The 19,412-nt window shown below is 36.8% G+C and overlaps 1 protein-coding gene across 5 annotated transcripts in view; it reads right to left on the reverse strand.

Moving 5' to 3' along the window:
- Positions 1–1,404: 1,404 nt before the first annotated feature.
- The window catches only part of yap1 (Yes1 associated transcriptional regulator), a 149,477-nt gene continuing 131,469 nt past the window's right edge, over positions 1,405–19,412 (reverse strand). For 3 of the 5 annotated variants that reach the window (XM_069890717.1, XM_069890719.1, XM_069890721.1), the window contains 4 exons: positions 16,254–16,444; positions 8,089–8,219; positions 6,454–6,566; positions 1,405–4,290 (listed from right to left, as the gene is read on the reverse strand). In XM_069890717.1, coding sequence (XP_069746818.1) covers positions 4,052–4,290; positions 6,454–6,566; positions 8,089–8,219; positions 16,254–16,444 — 674 coding nt within the window. In that variant the 3' untranslated portion in view covers positions 1,405–4,051. The remainder of the gene's footprint in view (positions 4,291–6,453; positions 6,567–8,088; positions 8,220–16,253; positions 16,445–19,412) is intronic. The other 2 variants (XM_069890720.1, XM_069890718.1) reach the window with 1 other exon arrangement.

The raw sequence follows: 19,412 nt of genomic DNA on the forward strand, positions 1-19,412 counted from the left end.
AAATATGGCCTCACCAATGTCTTGATGAACCACACTAACATCCCAAATCCTATACTGAATATTTTGATTTTTGAAGGCCAATGTGCTAAAAGCTCTCTTTGTGACCCTTATCTACCTGTGACACCACTTTCAGGGAATTATGCATGTTTTTAAAAAAATTTATTTAGATATACAGCAAAGTAATAGGCCATTTTGGCTCACAAGTCAGTGTCACCCAATTACCCTACACAAGGTACATTTTGAATGGTGGGAGGAAACCAGAGCCCCCAGGGAAAATCCACACAGACACGGGGAGAACGTAGATAGTACTGGATTTGAACCCCAGTCTCAATTGCTGGGACTGTAAAGGTGTGTTTACAGATCGCCCTGTTCTACCACACTCCTCAGTGCCCTACCTTCCACTGGCATATCACAGGAATATTCTTAGTTTTGGAGTATTGTGGTTGATAAATATGACATATTGCCCTATCAAAATCCCACAACCCATAAGGGACTTTATTTATTAATGGGCATGCCTTAATAAATGAATTCTTAAATGAGGATAATTGTTCAAAATCATTGAGAAACTTGCAGCTCTTCCAGTGATTGATTCTAGGGTTTAAGGGATAACCAAAAAAGGATCGCTTTACATTCACTAGCTTACAAACACAAGGAACATCTTATTGGGAGCAGATGGTGAAAAAGTACTTCTTGCCAGAGTCCAGAACATGGGGAAAATAGTCTCTGAACAAGGAGTCTATCATTTATGGCAGATGGAGACATTTTAAAGTTTTAGACCTTTGCAATTTTCTAACACAATGGTCTTTAGATGCAGAGTCAAGATGAAGTATATTGATATTAAGCAAATTGATGTGTGGGGAGAAAACATGAAATTTAATTGGATGTACAGTCAGTTCACTTATTGATGGAGGTGGTTCAAGGCCCCATTTCCTTCACCTCTGCTTCCATTTCTTATTTTCTTAAAACAATAATTTTATACATTCATTTTAACATTTGGTTTAAATAAAAGTACTGGCAAACTCATGGTGAACCAGTGTTGGTCTTGCAACCACAATTCAGAGACAAAACTGAAATAAAATGGAGAGACACTCCATTTGGTTTTTAGTCTTTACCTAGTTAAACTAATGTGAAGTGTGACTATACTTGATGTTCTCAAATTAAATGTCAATATCTCGAGGGTAGAAGATGGGAAAATAATTATTCTAAATTGTAACAAAGCAGCATCTGAGATAGACCGATTGAGCAGTTACGAGTAAATGCAATATGAACAAATTCCAGCGGAATCACTGTAGTAATGGCAGAATAACATTAAGTTTGCTTTCTGTAAAAATGAACATGCATGTTTTGGGAGGGTCAATATGGAATGCAAAGAAATATGCAAAGGACAAACAATTCTTTGCTTCAAAGAATATATTTTATACCACACGTATCATCATGAAACATTGGAAAGTATTACATACAGAAATAAATGCAATACGCCTCTATGTACTGGCATGCCAGTACATCTGTGACAAAAAAAATCAGCATTTCAGAATATAAATTGAAGTGTGTACATTTATTGGTATTTTTGATAGAAAAAAATATATACTTTTTTACATGTCTAACAACTGTCACAGGACAGAAATGGTGGTGTTCTATGCAGGCCAAGCATAAATGTGGCTCTTTAAAGATATTTAGGCCTTGTTCAAAAAGATTTAATTATGCATGTGCAAAAGATCTGTACACTTACTCAGATGAGCATATGGAATATTTAGCAAATTTAAAACTTTGTTGCATTGCTTTAGTTTCAACACTGATTGGCTCTCATCTCCTCCAGTTGAATAATATAGATCACCAATCCATAAAAATTACAAGTTTTCTTAACTATCTATACATGATCATATAAGGAATGACTTTTTTCTCTATAGCTTGCTTTGTAAAAGATAAAAGTTCATCAGCTACCATTAAATATACACTGACATACATCAGAATAACCTCCTCTTGTAAGAAAGGAACATTGATCTTCTTCATGACTTGGTTTTATTCCTTCAAAAGGAAATTGCTCAAATTAGTACTACTTTGTCAAACTGAGTAGGAATCTACATTAATTCATTAAAAAGGTGGCTGAATTGAATTTTTCTGTTCATCCCAGACTACAAGTCGTTCAATAACATGTTTGAACATGCTTTGTCCAATTTCTATAAAATTGGATACTTGTTGAATGGAAGCTCAGGTACGAAAGAAGTGGGACTCAATTAAGGAGCCTTGGAATGTAGCCCATTTAATAAATACACTGCTTAAGACCTTCAGTACAAAACTTTAAAATCATGCTCCAGAAACAACTTGCTAGAAATTCAATCTGTAAGAAAGAATTAATTAGAATTTCAACATCACGATCTTTGTATGACATGCTGATGTGATGATGCAATATACTCTATTGCAACCGACGAGGAATAAAATTTTAGGGCAACTATTTTAAGTACAATAAGCAAATTTGTTAAATATGCATTATTTTTTTAAAAATCTGAATTTCCAAATTCAGCACTGAGGATAGGCCAAGAAAATGGAAAACTAGATTATTAAGCACATTTAAATTTAAAATGATTTTCAGGGTTCTCTCTCAGTACCTATATACTCACACAAGCCACAGTGTCTTAAAAGTAAAAATCTAAATACAGGTTGAAACTCTTAAATCCACAGAAAATCAAGACAACAAAATTTGACCCCCATCATCTTCCTCTGAGCAGAACTTTCATTTAAAGTACAGACACTCCCCAGTTCATGCAAGGGTTCTGGAGAAATGTCTCTAACCCAAAAGTTTCCATAAGTAAGGAAGGCTGTTTACAGAGATCAGCAAAATGGCACTGGTAGGTTCATTTTAAATTTTAGATTGATCTTGGTTAGAATTAATCAATACAAGTCTGTACAATAATTCAATCCTTCCAGATCAGTGGAAAAGGGGAATAAAGTATTCAATAGTTCCTAATGGGAAATTGAATTATGTTGCCCAAAAATTGCTCTCATGAACTTCAGTCTTAATCAGAATACTTTTTGGAGATTTTCTGATCACAAAGCTTCTGCTGATATGTTACAATTCTTAAATCTATTTTACAGAATTTCTTATAACCATCAACTTCCATAATGATTCACTACTGGTTACAAGGCTCAACATTCTATCTGTTTTGCTAACAATCTAACACATAACAAAACAGCCATTCAATCGTTCTACAATCTACAAGTTAAAGGGCTTTTCTTCCTTTAAGCATCTATATAAACAGCATTTCTTTATATTTGTCATATCCCAAGTCATTTGGTGTAAAAAGTAACTTTTGTTCATTAACTGCAGAAAACCCCGACTTTCAAACATACCTGAAATAATTTTGACAGACATTACTGAAAATGTATTCTGTAAAATCATGTATTTAAAAACAACTTTAAATAAAACCAAATAAAACTAACAGCTGAGTGTCCACTTTGTAACCACCAAACTCCCCGAATTAATTATACAATTGTTTGTAATTTATCTCCTAGTAGCTCAAAGACAAAAGCAAATACAATATTGTGGCGTTTACTGTGAAAATGTCCATATTCGGATTCAAGATGATTCAGCTTTGAAGAAACGAGGCAAATGGAGTATCTGGCAATGGATTCTCTGCTGATGGTTTCAGCAGGCTGATAAATAAACCTGATAATGTAGAAATAACCTAATTAAAAGATTAATGTTGCTTGATTTAAACATTGAAGTTTATCAGGTCTCAAAACTAATTTGATAACAAAACATTGATCAAACAAAAATTATACATATATCGTCCAGTGGTACAAATTAGATCAAAAAGTGTACAGTTGGACATAAATTCAAGCTCTTCAATGTAAAAATGGTAGATAGCATTTACTAAATACTATTTCAAAAATATGTGAAATACCAAATGGCAAAATCCTTTCCAAATATTCGCAGATTATCCAATCTTGCATCAGAGGAGACAGATTTAATTGAAGTCCCAATCAAGTTATATAAATGCCTATTTTCTCATTTCCTTCACAGAATTAAACATAGTTCATGGGATTAACAGTCCTATAGCCAAGTCAGAAAGCTCTCTTTATCTATCTTTGTGGCAGCAAGGACAGATTCCATATCATTAAGAAAGTCGGAGCTTAATGCCTCTTGCAGGCTTGGCATTAATTCCTCGCCTTCCACATTCATGCTGTCTTCCTCCAGAGTGCCAAGGTCCACGTTGGTTCCTGGAATAGTTTCCAAGTAGTCTGGAAAACGGTTCTGCTGTGAATTTATATTATTTGAGCCAAGGTTTTCACCTGGATATACAAAAAAAACAAAACTACAGTAAAATCCCCCATTATCTGGCATTCAATCAACCGGCAAAAAGATTGAGATAATCAATTAAAGCATTAAAAGAAATAAAAAATAAAGTTTTAAATAAAAGTTAAAAATTGTAAATGTTCTCTGAAGCAACACACAACTCCTTGGGAGCAAGCATTCAGCCAGTGGAGTGCCCTGCGCACAGCAGCTGTTTGAATAAAGTTGTGTTTGAATAAAATGGCAGCACCCACGATAAAGAGCCCATTGATGTTGCTCACTGCTGGGATAACTCTCCCAAAGTTTCTCCCCACCCCTGCCTAACAAGTCTTTATTAATATATTAAGTATAGTAGCAAGGCTTTATCTGTAAACTTGTGGGAGAGGAGTTAATTAAATTGACAGTGACACAGTTAATGCAGTGGTTAGTGCAATGCTGTCACAGCCACTCACAAAAGGGGCTTGAATTTAAAGGAAGTTGCGCTAAGGGCCTGACTGGCATACTGGTGTGGAGATGTGTCAGGTTGCACTGAGGGCCTGACCCCGACACTTGCATGGAGGAGAGCTGGACTGTCAGTGCAAGGAAGGTGTGCCGAGGGCCTGACCAGGAAACCAGGATGAAGTGCTGGTCAATGCTGCTTACAGCTGGGGCAATTCTCTCAAAGTGTCTCCCTATCCCTGCCTCATAAGTCTATATCAGGGGTGGGCAACCTAAGACCTGTGCCCCCTCCATCCAGCGCTGCCGCCCTTACTCCCTCCATCCAGTGCCGCCACCATAAAATCAGTGCAGCCCACTGTTCAACCACTGACTCACCATCTGGCCCACGCATGGTAAAAGGATGTCCCCCACCCTTGTCTATATCTTTATTAGTATTAGGTATATTAGTAAGCTTTATCTGTAAACTTGGGGAGGGGGGTAAATTATGACATCTGCATGGTGAGCGTAATGGCTTGAGCAACATTGTTACAGTGTCAGTGACTGGGATTCAAATTCAACTGTTGTAATTTATGATAATTACTTGATAAAATGAACTATACATAATTAAAGATGACAACACTTTTTTTTTCCAAATTACTTTACATTTTGCACTTTTTTTTCCAAATGAAGTATTTCTAATGTAGGTGTATTAGGCACAGAAAGAGTGTGTCTCTGTCAACCGGAAAATTCCCATTTCCAGCATCCACATTCCCCATAAGTGCTGGATAATGGGGATTTTACTGTACTCCAAATGAACAAACATTACATATTATATTAAAATTCAACAATTAAAAAGCTGCTGGACTTTAATAAGTATATTCCTTCTCACCAAAATATTCTTACTTTCCCTGAAGCACTCTGTTTGATTGTACAGTGTTCCCAGCCAGGTTTGACCATGAAAAGTATTATAGATGTCAATATCCAATAGCCCTCATTTATATTTTCTAACATGGGCAACAGAAGAACAAATAGGGGGAGAAACTATTCTCTTTGCAGACTTGAGTGCAGTGTGATGTACAAACTGTTACCATGGACAAGATCGATTAAAGGACACTTTGTAATATTATGGCTTGGTAAATCAGACATTTATTCTCAGAAAAATCACTTTCATTAACAGTCAGTAAGAGAGCGTGGAGTCATTTATTGAAGAAATTGAATCAATGGAATCAAATTTTTAATAAAGTTGGACCTGCTGGCAGATAAATCCATTCATTGAATCCTCCAATTGAGTGATAGTTTTATGACCGTTTGGGCTGAGTTAATACAAATCTGCATCAGGTTCAAGGAGCCCAACAAGAGAATGGGATAACTCAGTTGCATTTTATTTGACTTGATCAAACTTTTATTTTAACAACTTTGAATACTTGTTAGCTAGGGAAAAGGACAAGGACTGGGAGGAGAAAGGGGGGTGGGGTGGGGGGAGGTTGGGTCTGCCAAAGTTTCACTGGCTGACAAAGCAGTTTTGCCAGAAGATTCAGTCACTTGTGCTGGGAGAGGCTCTTATGTTGTTTTTGGGCCACATCAATGATCATGGAGAAAATTGCTTCCTGCACCACACTGAAAGAACCCAGCAATGTCGGGGGCAATTGAAAATGTTGCACATCAAACCCAATCCCAATTAAACCATTTTGTCCTAGATGTTTTGTCAACTTAAAAAAAAAAATATTTTTTGTAATTGAACAGACCTGTGTCCATTTCCTCAACACTGTTAAGAAAATCATCAGGCGTCCTGGGTACACTATAGCTGCTCATGCCAAGTCCACTGTCAGTACTCTCCTCCCTGGAATGGTACGTACCACTACAGGGAAAAACAAACCAATCGATGAAAAAGAGAAAGAAACTACTTGCATACAACAACAGTCTATACAAGTTGTCTTTATACACACGGTCCTTGTTCTCTCATCAAAAACAACATCCTCTTGATTTCAGCTTTTGATCAGCAAAGTCTTTGGGGGGGAAAAAAGGTGATTAAATCCAGGCTCATTAACAGAAAATAAAATATGTAAGCAGAAAGTAGAAATGCTGAACAAGAATGTCTTCATTGTGTAGCTTTAAGCAAGAGGCTTTAGCGTCTGATTTTTTTTTTTTTAAAACCATGTGTTCGCATGCTCCACTTATTTTACAATTGTGTTTAACCATCATTAGTAAGCTATCTGGAAATTGGACAACTTGTTGTACATGTACTGCATCATGGAAAATTGGTAAATCTCAGAAAACCTGCAATTAAGAAAATATTATCTATCCTATTTAATCAAGTGAGGAACATGGTATAATGTTTCATTCCAGAAAGATGCAGATTGCAACACATCCAAAATTATGTTGATTGTTCACCCCTAGGTTTTTAACAAATGCTCTTTATTGCAATGTGATTTAGTTTTTGTAGGAAACTTCAGTTCTAAAAATACTGTGCAATTTTTGTTCCCTTCCTGCTTGGAAGCAAAGCTAAAAGACAACTTTTCCTAAGGATTGAGAAAATAATCTAAACAAAGACTGCACATTAGAAATTATGGAATACAATAAGTGTAAGATTTGCACAAAAATAACAATCACAAAAGCATCTTAAATGTCAAAAAGAATTTAAAAATATACCAGCTAATCGTCCATCTCAAATTAGACTTGTTTTTGAGACTATGTTGGAAATTGTCAGAACATTGGCATTTACAAACCACTAATGATTTGGAACAGACATCAATAATTTGGTGGCAATAAAACCATAACATTATGTGGGTACTTAGCAGGTCAGACAGAATCCACAGAGGTCAATGACCTTCCATCAAAATTTGTTTTTCAATTTGTTAGTTGCATATGTTGCCAGGAAAGTCTGTGGGGTCCCTCAAGTTATAGTGTCTGGAAACAAGAGGCAAGGGCTTTTTTTTTACATTCTTATCTTTAGCTGTAGCAAGTTTTTGACTTCCACTGTTGCTTTATACATGTAATGAAGGAATATTTCAATTTTGAAGTTAACAAAGTGAAAGAAGTCACTCCACAAATGTCAAGTATTAAATCAGAAATTGCACTGTGTATTTTTCTTTCATGGAACAAAACTGCAGCTCTCTCAGTGAGGTACACTGTGAGAGAGAGCTGCAGCACAAATGCAGTCTAACATTCAGCAGTACAGAGGTATCAATAGGTAATTACAGTTATAAAGCTATTGGGCTGGAAACTGTGTGCTTTCATTAATCTCAAGCAAATTGTCACCAGTGAAAATTACAGCCAAAAGAACAAGTCTCAGATTCCATGATCACTTCAGTCTTCAAGAACATATTTATTATACAGCAGTACTGTTCATGCTTGCAATGCATTTTAGACCAAGTACTCACCTATTAAGGAATGGATCTGAACTGTTGGTTGTCATTGTCCTTGCATCTTGTGGTATTGCAGATGATGAAACTTGATTTTGAGGACTGCCATCTTGTTCCATAGTTGGCAGCTGACTGCGCAAGGCCATTTCCTGAAAACAGGGTGCAGATGGTAAAGACCGAGACCAAAGTGAATGTCCGTTTACTAAAATATCAATTTTGGGGAAACCAATGATCAATTAGTTATATTTTATTACTGAAGTGGAGAAATATTTAGATGGATGTGATAGGATACATATCACAGCTATTTTTCTCAGCCCTTCCCAATGCTTGAGCAGCTTTACATTACAATTCTTGTATGTTGCTGCTTTTCAGTATCTCTCCCAACAGTTCTAAACTTGTAACTTGATTCATAAGTATCACACAAGACCAAATGCCCTTAATAATCAACTGTGTGAATGAAAACTACAGTACAGATGCTGAAACAAAAAGTTTGCAGACACTGCTATCAAAGTAAATGCACTAAAATGCTGGAGGAACCCAGCAGGTCACACAGCATATATAGGAAGTAAAGATAGGTAACCAACATTTTGGGCCTGAGCCATTCTTCAAAGTATGAGCAGACTTTTTACTAATACCTTGAAGAAAGGCTCAGGCCTGAAATGTTGGTTAAACACCTTTACCTCCTTTGGAGGCTGTGTGACCTGCTGTCTTGTGTATTTAACAGATGCTGAAGAAGCTCAAGCTTCCCACTCTGACTCAAATACTGAATCCCACCCCAGCTCAAATGAGTCATCAGGCATATAACCTTCCCAATTTCCACTGCCCCAACCGCTTTTACTTCATTGAAGCTTCACCTTTGTCTCATGGGGTCTCCCATTGATCCACACTACATGCTCAAACTCTCAAAATTAATCTGGACGGAATTTGAATGAACAGTAGAGATACTTGATTCACTGAACTTGGTAAGATGGTTCTTGTGGGGTCTCACATGGCTGAAGCTGCAACCATCTGTCATACATATAAATGCCATTAGACGATGGGTTAGATGGCCATGTATTCAAGCTGGCAACAGTTTCACCAATGTAATTTGAAAACTTTAATTTCTACCTATCTAGTTAATGGACAAAATTATGATAAATGGAGATTGTTCATTTTGATTTGGTTGGTGGACATGATGAAAAGTTAAAAGCATTGTCATTTTAAATGTTTAGAAGTACAGAAAATTTAAAAAAAGAGTTGAATGCTAGCATTTATATTTAGAATACAGAAACAAAAGGATTAATATTGATATCTAAAGCCATGGTTAGACTGTATGTGGCACAGTGAGCAGATCTGGATACCACTCCTTTGTAAAGACTGGGGGAGGTACAATATCGATTTACCAGAATACTACCTTGATCATCATGGTAAAATTAAAAGGAGAGATTTTACAAACTAGGTTTGATGTGTCCAGTTAAATTGTGAAGTTTATGGCACTGGGCTCCATCTTACAATGACCTTGTGGCATTTATTCCTGTAATTGCTGGCACTGGGGTTTTCTTTTTGGACAATAGGAAATAGGCATCTATTGATGCAGCTTCATTGAGTTCAATTGTCTAGTGGAATTTCCCAGCCCATGTCCACTGATTGCCTCCACTGCCAGGGATTTGGAGAGCAGTTCTCTAATATGCAGCTTAAAGTTGTGGGCCACAAACAAGCATGTATCCTTAAAATGTAGTCTGATTACATTAACCTTCAAACGTGTTTTGACAGATATTGAATGTTCCCAGCATTACATCTACCCTAATTTGTACTACATTAGCATTACAGTCACTGCTTTACGTTGCTTGGCTTCTCTCCTTAGCTACTGTATTTCTGTACAAACGTTTGTCTTCTCACACTTTCCTTCATCTCACTTTAAGCACTATTTGTGGTCCTGTCAGAGACCATGGTGGAGACAGATACAATTACAACATTGAAAAGATGTTTGGACAGTCACTTGAATAGTAAAGGAGTAAAGTAATAAGTGCCTAATGCAGGCAAACAGAATTGCATTTCTAAGCAGAATTGACACGGATAAATTGAGCCAAAAGGGTCCATTTCTGTGTTGTAATATAATTATATGACCATCTTTTAAACTATTCAACATGTAAAGAGGTAATACAACAAAATTATTTTTGCATGATTACTCACCCAAGAGCTGGGTCTTGAAACCCCAGCAATAAATTTGGTAAATTAATCAGCACATCATTAAACCCCTACAATTGACAGTGCGAGTCTGCTCACGTTTAAACTAGCAAAGTGGAAAACCTTGGCTCACTTTTCCCAGTTCATGTTGATCCTGCTACAATCTTGGATACTGTTCTTCCATAACCATTTCTTGATAATACAATCCAACATTTCTCTACAATATTGACATTAGACTAATTAGTATACAGTTCCCTGGTTTCTTCCCTTCTTTTCTTACAGTTTCCAATCTGTTTCAGAAACTATGGAACTTTGGAAGACAAGTACTTTCATGAGCTCCACAGCCATCTTATTCCAAAATCTTGAGGTGAAATTATTAAGTGCTTTGGCAATTTTAGGTTCCCTTTTACCCTTTTCCTTTTCTAAATTGACACATAATCCAATAATGAGAAAAAAGGTTGAGAATATGAGCTTAATTGAGAAAAAAAAATTGGTTTTAAAAGTTTTTCTTTTGTTAGTCCCATTATAGATTACCATCTTTTTCAACCATCTGTGTTAGATGTATGCTTTGTGGAATGGTATAATTAGGTTTCAAAAGTTATAAAGTTTTTTTTTTCGATAACTTTGCCTCTTGAACAATTGTCAGCTAAATTTAATCTAATAGATTTTTTTTAGATATTTCCAAGTTATGCATTTTGTTCAGTCCAAACATTCTAATTTTCCTCAAATTCTAATATTCTAGATCTATTTTTTTAACTTGCATTTCAATCATGGTGGATTAATATCATCTATTTTTAATGACTTATTGGATTTAAGATCAGCCTCAATGGATGGGATTAAGAATGATTGGGAACGACATTTGAATATAACATTTTCAGATGAAGATTGGTACTCTACTCTCAACTTGATTAATAATTCCTTATTTTGTGCAAGGCATTGTTTATTATAATTTGAGGTGGTACATAGAATACATATGTTCAAACTCAAATTATCTCATTTTTATACAGATGCGAGAAGAGTAAAATTTTTGAAGCTTCGTTGATTCATATGCTTTGGGAGTGCCCCAATTTAGGAAGTTTTTGGAAAACCATTTTCCAAACTTTATCAACGATTTTTGAGATCAAAATAGATCCTTGCACTATAATTGCCTTGTTTGATTTTCCTCATGAAGCGGATATATCTTTGTCCTGCATACCAGGATAAATTTTAGCTTTTATTATGTTGACAGGCAGACGAGCAATCTTATTGAAATAGAAAGATGATTCTTCACCTACTCGTACACAGTGGTTACATGCTATTTAACCTTGGAGAAAATTACATCCAGTATTAAAGATAGAAGTTTCAATTTGAAAAGATGTGGGGCCCATTCATAGATCCTATCATGACTGGAAGATTTAAGAAGATTGGATGCTCTGGTGATTCTCTGTCTAGTTTCTGAAGGTCGCTATTGATCCATATCTTTGCATCTTTTTCTACAAGGTTACCTTGATTAGAGGGAGGGGAAAGATTAGATTTAGTTTCAGATTTTTTTTTTAAGATTAGTTTGTTAAATATGGGTTTAAATATGGTTGTCATATCATTAAATTAGACAGAATTTACCCTTTGTTTAGACCAGAGTTTAATGTAGTTTACTTTTAGTATATGTAGTTTAAAATTATTTTTAATAAATATTGTTAAATAAACAAATACAGATAGGTTTTTCAATTTGAGATATGTATATGATATGACCTGTTATTTGTTTTTTCAGAGGACTTTGTATGTAGGATTTATATGTTAAACCCAATAAAAATATTTTTAAAAGAAAGATTATTAAGTGCAAAGGATTCATCAACTTCCAGCCCCATTAATTTCTACACTTTTTTTTAAAAACAAATTTTAACCTCCATCAGTTTCTCCATCAGTGGTTGAGAGACTATTGGCATTGAAGGGGCACTGTTCTTCTCTGTGGACTGTCTTCTTGGAATATTTTAATTTCTTTCCCTCTTCCCAATATAACTTTTCTCTCCTTGGGGCCAGCTTTTAACCTCGACTATTTTTAATTTTTTTTATATGTTTACTGGGGTAAAGCCTGTTTGGATGCTTCTTGCTACCTTGCTCTCGTAACATACATTCCCCTCTCCAGAAATATTTTGTGGTCCCCCTTTTCACACTCTGATATATTCCCAGTCCTCAATCTTCCTAATCCTTTTGATGTTTGAAGCATTTTCCTTTGATCTCATACAATCTTTAATTTGCTTGTTAGCTACAGCTGGATGACTTTTTCCTTTTTTTGTGCCTTGAAAGGATATGTGTCATTTATAAACTTGAATGCAAGCAAGATGTTGCTTGCTTACAGTTATATATTTTCCAAATCTGCTATTGCCAACCTGTGATTCATATCTATGTAGTTTCCTTGTTTCCGTTTAAAATCATGGTTTCTGATAGAACCAAAATCAGTTTCAAGCTTTATGTAAAATTCCATTACGTTATGGTTACTCTTCTCCAAAGCCCTTTGTGACAGGATATTTATGGGAGATAAATTGGAAAAGATAAGAGTAGGTTACATACATACATTTTAAAACAGATCTTATTTGAAAATATTGGAGAATTCATATTATACGTGACTTTAAACTGTGGAAATAAATGGACTATTGTCTTTAAAGCAACAACCAGGAGACATGATATCTATTGATATCTCTTTGCGGAGTTTTGGAATGATCACAGAAAGGTCACTAATGGGTTAATGGGTTCTTGGTTCTTGTTTACCTAAAAACAGATGAACCAGAAGACTGACTTCTATTGTTTGCTGGAGGTCAGGTGTTTTTTGCGGGAGGGAGGGAGGGAGAGAGAGAGAGAGAGAGAGAGAGAGAGAGAGTCACATGGGCTTTCTGGAGTTTGAGAGAGTAAGTGTTAGAGAGAGAGAGAGGGAGAGTGAACAGTGTCAGCCAGGAGAAGCTTGTTGGAACTGAAGCTCCAGAGTGGAGGATGGCCTACTCCTGTGTATCATGCAAGAGAAGAATATGAGCTGTCTAGTGTTTCTCTTGGAATAAGGGAAAAGATTGAAATAAACTCTGTGGTAACCTGAAAGAAAAAGGTTATTATCTGAAGAACCCTGATGGGGCAAGTTTCATCAGCAAGACAATGAGGTGACTAAGTACCTTAGTTGTAGAAATCCTGGAACCACACATCTCTCTCTCTGCAAACCTACAAGAACCTTCCTGAGAGGTAACCATTTAACTTTCGAGCACCAAAGCCTGATAAACTTTATACATGTTAAATTCTGTGCACAGTATAAGACTTTCCTGCAACCAGAGAACTTGGAAGAATGAGAAGTAAGACTGGACTGTGAACCAAAGAATTTTATTAAATTTACACACATTACATACATGTGCGCTTAGAATTAAAAGGGGGTTAAGTAAGTTAAAAATAGAGATAAGTTAAAGCTTGATTCTGTTTTCATTTTTAAAGATAATTAAAAACAACTTTTGTTTAAGTAACCATTTGTCATGGTGAATATCTATTGCTGCTGGGTTTTGGCGTCCTTTGGGCTCGTAACACCTTGAATTGCCAGATTATTAACTAACCCCTCCCCACCAAATTTCCTATCAAATATTGTTTCACAAATTCCTCAACTTAATGACATAGAAAAGCATCTCATATACATTCCATAAATTTGTCCTCCACATTGGTACTCTACTACAACTTCTGTTTTACCCTATCTGTGCTTAAATTACATAATGAATAATATTACCCTCATTGCAAGCCGTCCTAATTTTCTGATTTACCATATTTTTATGCATGTAACACTGTATTGGGTAGGATTGTGGCTGTCACATAAATTACTTGGACTGGACTCTCCAGCCTCCCTGCACTTGGACTTGGGAAATTGGCTGTTGTAATCGGATTAGCCCTCCCGGCACTGAGCCATTGGCCTCTGCTAACAACGTGGACTGGACCTTCCAGGAATATAAAGGTGCCATGTGTTCTTTGTTCTCCCTCCATGCTAGATTGGGATCAGGATGCTTCACTCTAGGCCTATAAATATGGAAGGGTCCTGAAGAAACTGTTAGTAAGATGTGCACTATTAAGAGGGTTGGGAGTGTTTAATTAGTGCCCCTTGTAGCATAGAGCCAGGCCTGCACTGAGTCAAGGGGAGGTGGGCCATCATAGTGATTTTTCTTTGATCATTGTATGCACCAGTTCAGAGTGAGTGAGTATTTTGCTCCCACACTATTTTCCCCAATGTTATTAATTGTCTATTACTTTCCTACCGCTGCTGTAAACTGTGTGTGTATGCACTGCATCTGTTACCATTTCCCACACATGCCTTCTGTAAGTAAAATCCTTCCCCATCAAAACTGTGTCCAGAGTCCTTCCCTTTGAGACCTACTAAACCTCTTTCTTCACTCACAGCAAACGCGTGCATATGTATATTTTATAAACCAGGCATCCTACCTCTCCCACTCATTGTGCGCGCTATATGAGAATATTTTTACATTTTGAAAGAACGTACACAATTAAAGTCAAATTGGCAATTTATAGCAAGCATGAGAATATTTTAGTGAGTATGAGACTATAATAGCGGCATTGAAAGAATACACACAATTTATCGTGGGCGTGGAAAATTTTGATTTTGGGAATATCTCTTTGTACTGAATACCATGGCATGGTATTCCTATAAACAGGAAGACTGGCTAGGGTACTGCACCTTATCAATGTTAATTGCCCAGACCATCCCTGAGGGAGGAGATTAACATATCAAGTGCTTCTGATTTGAGATATTAGAATTAAAAATCCTGTTCAACACTGAAGCCTGCCTTCAATCTATTTAATTGATACCTCTCCAATGTGTTGCAGCAGGATTATCATCTATATAATGAGTGATGCCAGACACCTCTGGGGGATGTTGATTGGGTGTTAATTGTGGGAGATTAACTGGCAGATTCTGGTAGGTATTTTGTTTCATGTCGCATTTAATTGTAAATTGCTTTTGTCGCACAATTTAGAATACTACCCCCGCATGGTATATGCATGGGCACATTATACAAAAATATTTTTACACAATTTTCTGTGTCGAATACATGTGCGCATTACAGAAGTGAAAATATAGTATATTGTTTGCAAGTCCAGAGACGACAACTGCCTGTTTTATCTCCTTACTATGACATACCCAACCCAATTTTCAGAGCAAAGATCTTCTCACTTGAATGTATCCATCCTTTATCATCAGGGCTACCTTTTTTCCCTGTTCCATAGAAAAATTAATTTCCATCATTGGACCCAAAGAATTATTGAAAATCCTTACAAACCATTACACAGAATCTCTGACCTATTACCATCAGGAAGGAGGTATAGGATCATCAAAATTAGGACTGCCAGGCTGGGAAATAGCTGCTTCCTGCAGGCTGAAAAATTGATGAACAGTACCCTGTAACTATTAGCTATTAGATCATTGTATTTTTTTTTCTTGCATCAGTGATCGACTAATCTAATTTTCTGAATCTACCCAAGATTAATAAACATCCTTTAATTTTGCCTTTTTACTATTTCTCTTTGCTTTCAGCTCTGGTTGGAAATATACTCATATTGTTATTATTCTATCTGTTCATGGATGAATGGCATTTAAGTCATTTAAATCAAACAAGTTCTTGATATGGTTAAAAACTAATTTTAAAATGTTGCTCTTGAAACAACAAACTAATCTCCCTACCCCCACCCCCTCCACCACCCCATTTCCAGTCAAATGAAGGACGTTACTTATACAGATACAAACCATAATAAGTCCATTTCTGGACTGGTTGAGTGAATATAGCATAACTTTAAAATTCAATAGAATCAATGGAAATAGACCATCAGTTGCAGTAGATGTAATGAATGAAAAATAGCAAAGTTAATCAAGATTATCCTCATTAACAGATTGCAATGTGAAGCAAACAGAATGTGGTGCAGATCAATATTATCAGAATTCTTGTTCATTTATTTTATATGTGTGATGTCACTGGAGCTTCCTGAAATCAATGGCTACAGTAAAATTTCACCTGTCGTAGGAGCTCTTGGTGTTTAAGTCGAAGTCTTTCTTTCTCAAACTGGAGTTGCTGGAGCCTCATCTGTTGCTGTTTGTTGGAGCCTGATATTGCTCCTCCTTGTGGGCTATGGGGACTGTGGGGACCCATAGATGATGGAGTTTTGACAGGAGCACTTTGCGCCATTCTTTGCTGGTCCACTGCTGCTATTAAAAATAAAACATCAATAATCAAAAAAAATTGATCTTTAATGTTACTGCTGATATAGTTGGAATAAGAGTTATAAGGGCAATCTTGAAACATTTTACTTGCTCTAAATTCAGTTAATTTCTCAAAAAAATGTTAAAATATTTGTTTCTTTAAACTAATAAATTGTACACTAAAAATTCAATATTCTGATCAGCCCCAAATGTTCCAGGGTAAATATATTTCAGTTTTCAACCTCATAATTTAAATATTCACAAGTTGCAGATTGTAGGCATTGGTAACACTGTTAAAAGACCCAAGGCTCTTTTACAGCTTTTGCTATGCTGTGGAAATGCGTAACACTGGAGATGTATTTGTCACCTCTCCAGGTTTTTATTTTTATTTTTCTCAGGATAAAAATGGTATCAAATAAACCATGATATTCAAATGATATTGAAGAATTATGAATTCCTCCTGATGATATTGAGGAATTATGAATTCCCCAATGATATTGAATTATGAATTCCTCTGATATTGAAGAATTATGAATTCCTCCTGATGACATTGAAGAATTATGAATCTCCCCTGATGACATTGAAGAATTATGAATCCCCCCTGATGACATTGAAGAATTATGAATTCCTCCTGATGACATTGAAGAATTAACTATTTTGCTGAGTATCTGGATCAAATAGGTCAGATGTTACCAAGACAGAATTTAAATTCCACAGCTGGTATCGTGGGAATTGAACTTGGGTCTCTGGATTATTAGTTCCAGATACTGGATTCCCCGTCTGGTGATTTAACTTCCGCTCCACCACTTGTATTACATGTTACACGAATAGTGGCAGATTAACCATTAGGCTGAGTAGGGAGGGGAGCCCTGAGTTCTGTGTCCAACCAATTGGGATTTCTTTCTCGTATTTGCAACATTGATGTCGTCGCACTTTAAAAAGGCAGTGAGTACCCTCATACAAGTTTGTCAGGATGATTTTGACCTGGCCTTTGTGGAAGAGCTCGTCCACTTTCAGAAGTGCATTGAAGGACAATCCAATGATATGATGATGCCACTATCACTGGGATGTATCGAGCTCTGACAAGAGATCGAAAGCACAAGGTGTATCCAAGTTCATACATTTGCTTTCGAATTTATCTGTCCTCAATAATCACTAACTGTTCATTATTGGCACTGAAGAGGATCAAAATCTATGATATTTGCGTTTAACAATGAGTGATAACAAATTTAGACATCTGGCACTCGTGGATATTGAACCAGATATGCTTCGATCTGTTGATTCACATGCTGTTATAGACATTTTTGTAAAACAAAACACAAAAGTTTTTTTAAAGTATAAATGTAAAGAAAATGAAAAATAAATGAATAAAAGGGCTGTAATTAATTCATATAAATTTATTATACATTTAGTACATTATACATCGTACAATTATACATTTTTTACTGGAACTTAATGGCACTTTATTCTGTTCAATGAAAGGTGGGGGGCGGGGGGGGGGGAGGCAAGGTCAGGGGGAACCTTACCTAAAGCTCAGCCTAGGGGCCTGGGTGGTAGTACACTAACAGAAGTTTTTCCAGCATGTGCCATGAGGATTGCTCTATAACATGCAACCAAGAGGCATTCTTAAAAGGAGCATATTTGCAAGAAAATAATTGTAATAATTCATACAGTTCAGTTCATCAGCAATACTTTGCTGAATGTCACACATCACTCGACTTGAATATTTTCTTTCAGCTACTGCTGAGAGACCATTTTATTTATTTTCTAAGATTTTGAAATTGATTTTAAAATATCAAACACTGTAAATTTAACATCAACATGGTAAATGTCAATCAAACAACTTATTTAAATATACAAAAAAAAATTCCCTCCCTATTTTGCTGATCCAAACTCAGTTGCTCCCATTAGTTCCATGCTCACGCAAAATGTTAATTTCTATTCAGTCTAAAATCTAATTTTGTTCTGTCTAGAGGTGGTTGACAAGAATGACCTCAGGGATAAGATGATTAACATAAGCATTTGATGGTTCTGGGCCTGTATATGCTGGAGTTCAGAAAGATTATTGGAGGAGAGTCCAGGGGCTTGGGGGTAAGACTTCATCGAAACAAATACTGAAAGGGATGGATGGAATGGTGGATGTGGAGATGATGTTTCCAGTAGTGGCAGAGTCAAGGACCAGAGGGAACAGCCTCAGAATAAAAGGATATCCCTTTAGAACACTCCTGTTCGGCTCCGAATCATGGGTCCTCTACCGGCATCACCTACGGCTCCTAGAACGCTTCCACCAGCGTTGTCTCCGCTCCATCCTCAACATCCATTGGAGCGCTTTCATCCCTAACATCGAAGTACTCGAGATGGCAGAGGTCGACAGCATCGAGTCCACGCTGCTGAAGATCCAGCTGCGCTGGGTGGGTCACGTCTCCAGAATGGAGGACCATCGCCTTCCCAAGATCGTGTTATATGGCGAGCTCTCCACTGGCCACCGTGACAGAGGTGCACCAAAGAAAAGGTACAAGGACTGCCTAAAGAAATCTCTTGGTGCCTGCCACATTGACCACCGCCAGTGGGCTGATATCGCCTCAAACCGTGCATCTTGGCTCCTCACAGTTTGGCGGGCAGCAACCTCCTTTGAAGAAGACCGCAGAGCCCACCTCACTGACAAAAGGCAATGGAGGAAAAACCCAACACCCAACCCCAACCAACCAATTTTCCCCTGCAGCCGCTGCAACCGTGTCTGCCTGTCCCGCATCGGACTTGTCAGCTACAAACGAGCCTGCAGCTGACGTGGACTTTTACCCCCTCCATAAACCTTCGTCCGCGAAGCCAAGCCAAAGAACAAAGGTAAATCTAATATTAACTATCTTCCCAATTACAACAGTCTTCTTTAAAAAATGTGGCTTTCACTCTGTTACCATCATCTCAGCCCACACTGCATATCCTTCATTACTTGTACATCTGGCCTGGCCCCCTC

The sequence above is a fragment of the Narcine bancroftii genome, chromosome 7, assembly GCF_036971445.1.
Source record: "Narcine bancroftii isolate sNarBan1 chromosome 7, sNarBan1.hap1, whole genome shotgun sequence".
In the NCBI taxonomy this organism is placed as follows: Eukaryota; Metazoa; Chordata; class Chondrichthyes; order Torpediniformes; family Narcinidae; genus Narcine; species Narcine bancroftii.